Source organism: Oryx dammah, unplaced genomic scaffold (assembly GCF_014754425.2).
Source record: "Oryx dammah isolate SB20612 unplaced genomic scaffold, SCBI_Odam_1.1 HiC_scaffold_2, whole genome shotgun sequence".
Taxonomy (NCBI): domain Eukaryota; kingdom Metazoa; phylum Chordata; class Mammalia; order Artiodactyla; family Bovidae; genus Oryx; species Oryx dammah.
Genome location: NW_024070186.1, coordinates 113,740,602 through 113,744,688, shown reverse-complemented (window position 1 = coordinate 113,744,688; position 4,087 = coordinate 113,740,602). Strand labels below are relative to the sequence as shown.

Here is a 4,087-nt window from a genome sequence, read left to right as displayed (position 1 = left end):
CCTGGGATAGATGGGAGGCCCACAATACAGCCTAACCTTATTGAGGAGAGGTTCCCTTTGGTGCGACCCAGCTGGGACTTGGAACGCACTGAAGGTAGGGAGCGTCTCCAGGTGTACCGCAAGACTCTTATGGCCGGCCTTAGAGCGGCCGCCAAGAAGCCAACAAATTTGGCAAAAATAAATTCGGTAAGGCAAGAGCCAAATGAGAGCCCAGCAGCTTTCCTTGAAAGACTAACGGAGGCTTTTAGACAATATACCCCTATGGACCCACAAGCAGATGAGTCACAAGCCGCTGTTATGTTAGCATTCGTGAATCAGGCAGCCCCCGATATTAGAAAAAAGCTACAAAAGGTAGAGAGGTTAGGTGTGAGCAATCCCTGCAGGATCTAGTGAGGGCAGCAGAGAGAGTTTTTAATCATAGAGAGACCCCAGAGGAGAGAGAGGACCGCATTAGGTGGGAAAAAAGAGAATTTAGAGCTGAAGAAAACCGTAAAAATCAAAAAGAACTGGCCCAGATATTTTTTGCTGGGGTCAAAAACAAGGGCAAGGTCCAAAAATGGAAAAAGATGGACTCAAAAATTGAAGAAAAAAACAGTAAGGCGTAAACTTGAAAGGAACCAATGTGCACTCTGTAAAGAGTTTGGACATTGGAAAGATAAATGCCCCCAGAAAAATCTGAAAGAGAGGCCCAGGACCTCCAAGAATGAGACCCCTTCTCCAGAAAGTCATATCCTCTATGTGGGAGAGCATAGCGACTAGAGGGGGTCAAGGCTCGGCACCCCTCCCCGAGTCCTGGGTAACCATAAATGTGGAGGGAAAACCGGTTGGCTTCATGGTGGACACAGGAGCCCAGTACTCAGTTCTAAACCAAAAAGATGGACCCATGTCTAAGAAAAGCAGTTGGGTGCAGGGAGCAACCGGGACTAAATGATATGGATGGACCACAAAATGGCATGTGAACTTGGGGGCCCACCAGGTGACCCACTCTTTCCTGGTGATACCTGAATGTCCGGCACCCTTGGTAGGAAGAGACTTGTTGTCTAAGGTGAATGCCCAAATTCATTTCGACCATGGACAGGTGTCAGTCCTGGATGGGACCAGACATCCTCTTCAAGTTCTGTCTCTGCCATTAAACGATGAATACAGACTCTATCTGCCGGAGGCCCCAATGACAATAAGCCCTGATGTACAGTTATGGGTTCAGAAATACCCTCAGGCCTGGGCAGAAATGGCAGGGATGGGACTAGCCAAACAGCAGCCTCCTATCATCGTCGAGCTAAAGGCCAATGCTTTTCCAGTGAGGGTAAGACAATATCCCATGAGTCAAGAGGCTAGACAAGGAATTACACCTCATATACAGCGCCTCATGAAAGCAGGGATCCTAAAAAGGTGCCGGTCCCCATGGAACACTCCCCGTTGCCCGTGAAAAAGCCTGGGAAAACTGATTTCAGACCAGTTCAGGATCTCCGTGAAGTCAACAAATGGGTGAGTGATGTTCATCCCATGGTCCCCAACCCTTACACACTACTAAGCAGCTTACCTCCAAACTATGTCTGATATACTGTCTTAGACTTGAAAGATGACTTTTTCAGTTTGCCCCTCACCCCCGCAAGCCAAGAGATCTTTGCCTTCAAATGGCAAGAAGACGGTGGCCAGACCCCCGTACAACTGACATGGACTCGCTTACCACAGGGTTTCAAAAATTCGCCCACACTGTTCAATGAGGCCCTGGATGAAGACTTCCGTGAGTATCGGGTTGAGCACCCTACTATTTGTTTTACTGCAGTATGTCGATGACCTCATGCTGGCAGCAACTACAGAAATGAGTTGCCAAGAGGCAAAAAGTGATCTTCTTCAGACCTTGGGGACTTTGGGTTACAGGGCCAGTGCCAAGAAGGCCAAAATCGCCAAACAAGAGGTCACATACCTCGGTTACAAAATAAAACAGGGCCAAAGATGGCTAACACAGGCCATGAAAGAAACCATTCTCCAGATCCCTGAGCCAGCTAACCCTAGACAAGTGAGAGAGTTCCTAGGAACTGTGGGGTATTGTCAGTTATGGATCTTGGGGTTTGCAGAAAAGGCAAGGCCCTTATATAAAGGGACAAAAGAAAATAAAGACTGGGAATGGACTGAACCAATGAAAAAGGCCTTCCAGGAGCTCAGACGAACCTTGCTAGAACCTCCTGCCCTTGCCCTCCCTGACCCATCTAAGCCTTTTCAATTATTTATAGATAAAAAACGAGGTGTAAGAAAAGGGGTACTAACACAGAAATGGGGACCATAGAAGCGGCCTGTAGCTTACCTCTTCAAGAGGCTGGACCCAGTGGCAGCAGGGTGGCCACCTTGTCTCCGTATTATTGCGGCCACCGCCCTCTTGGTCCACGATGCTGATAAACTGACTTATGGACAGAAATTCTTGGTCTACACTCCTCATGCCATAGAGAGAGTTCTAAAACAGCCCCCAGGTAAATGGATTTCTAATGCCCGATTGACACACTATCAGGCCTTGCTGCTCGACACCCCACGGATACATTTCCAAACGCCTTGTTCTTTAAATCCGGCTACTCTTTTGCCCAATCCAGAGGGGGATGGCCCCCTCCACAATTGTGATGAAATACTGGCCGGGGTAACAGCAATACGAAAGGACTTAACAGATATGCCACTAGACAACAGTGAACTAATATGGTTTACAGATGGGAGCAGTTATATAAAAGATGGACAGAGACGGGCGGGAGCCACAATAGTAAATGACTCTGGACAGACAGTATGGGCTGAGGCCCTTCCCCCAGGCACCTCCGCACAAAAGGCAGAATTAATTGCCTTAATTCAAACACTAGAGAGGGCCAAAGGAAAGAGAATAACCATTTACACTGACAGTCGCTATGCCTTTGGCACGGTGCACATCCAGGGCCCTATATATCAGGAACGGGGGTTTTTGACTGCTGAAAGAAAAGAAATTAAAAATTTGCCTGAAATCCATAGACTTTTGGAGGCTGTGCAGATGCCTCGGGCTGTGTCAATAGTTCATGACCTGGACACCAGAAGGGTGAAAACCCTACGGCAGGAGGAAATCGCGCCGCCGACCTGGCAGCTCAAAAGGCAGCTGATGAAGACTACATCACCCCTGTGCTGGTGATAGGACTTCCCCCTCCAGGTATGGGAACCTTGCCCCCGTCCCCCGAGTATTCATCTTCTGACCTTGCCTGGATCCAAGAAAACACCAACCTTCAAAAAGGTAAAGATGGATGGTACCGAGACTTAGATGGCTACTTGATACTCCTCACCCATTTGGGATGACAACTATGTGAACATTTACACTTGACTACTCATCTGGGAAAAAAAAAAGACTCTGAAGCTCCTTCAAACTGTGCAACTGTGATTCCCCCAGCACCAAACAGCTGTAAGAGATATAATGCATGCTTGTAAGGCATGCCAACAGATGAAACCAGGGAAAGGACAACACACAGGACTGAGGTATCGGGGAGAAAGACCAGGGAAACACTGGGAGATGGATTTCACTGAGGTAAGGCCAGGCAAGTATGGTTACCGGTACTTGTTAGTCTTGGTAGATACCTTTTCGGGGTGGGTAGAAGCTTTTCCTACAAAGGGAGAAACCGCGATGATAGTGGCAAAAAAGATTTTAGAAGAAATAGTTCCCAGGTTTGGTCTGCCAGTGACCATTGGCTCTGATAATGGACCTGCTTTCATGAGTCAAATAGTTCAGAGCCTTGCCCTAGCTCTGGGGACCAAATAGAAGTTACATTGTAAATACAGTCCACAGAGCTCAGGGCAAGTTAAAAAAATGAATTGGACCCTAAAAGAAACTTTAACCAAATTGGCTATAGAGACTGGCGGGGACTGGGTGACCCTCCTTCCCTTCGCTCTCTTCCGTGCGGGTAATACTCCTTATCTACTTAATCTAACCCCATTTAAAATTCTATATGGGAGACCTCCCCCGGTCTGTCCAATCTTTGAAGAAAAGAAACTACCGCCCCCCACGTTGAGGCAATTCCAAGAGGCCTTGATTGCCCTAGGTAAGGTGCATTCTCGTGTTTGGAAATTGCTTCGAAAAATACACATAGGT

The 4,087-nt window shown here is 47.7% G+C and overlaps 1 protein-coding gene across 1 annotated transcript; it reads left to right on the top strand.

Annotated features, from left to right (window-relative positions):
- The first annotated feature begins 696 nt into the window (after positions 1-696).
- On the top strand, positions 697-3,798 carry LOC120852821. Its single transcript, XM_040226285.1, has 3 exons — positions 697-840; positions 1,849-1,852; positions 2,368-3,798. Exons 1-3 carry the CDS (start codon positions 807-809, stop codon positions 3,137-3,139), a joined length of 810 nt encoding a protein of 269 aa, XP_040082219.1. The 5' UTR covers positions 697-806; the 3' UTR covers positions 3,140-3,798.
- The last annotated feature ends 289 nt before the right edge of the window (positions 3,799-4,087 follow it).

Bases quoted from the DNA above. Each gene is read 5' to 3' on its own strand.
- LOC120852821 (XM_040226285.1), top strand. From the start codon at position 807: ATGTGGAGGGAAAACCGGTTGGCTTCATGGTGGA.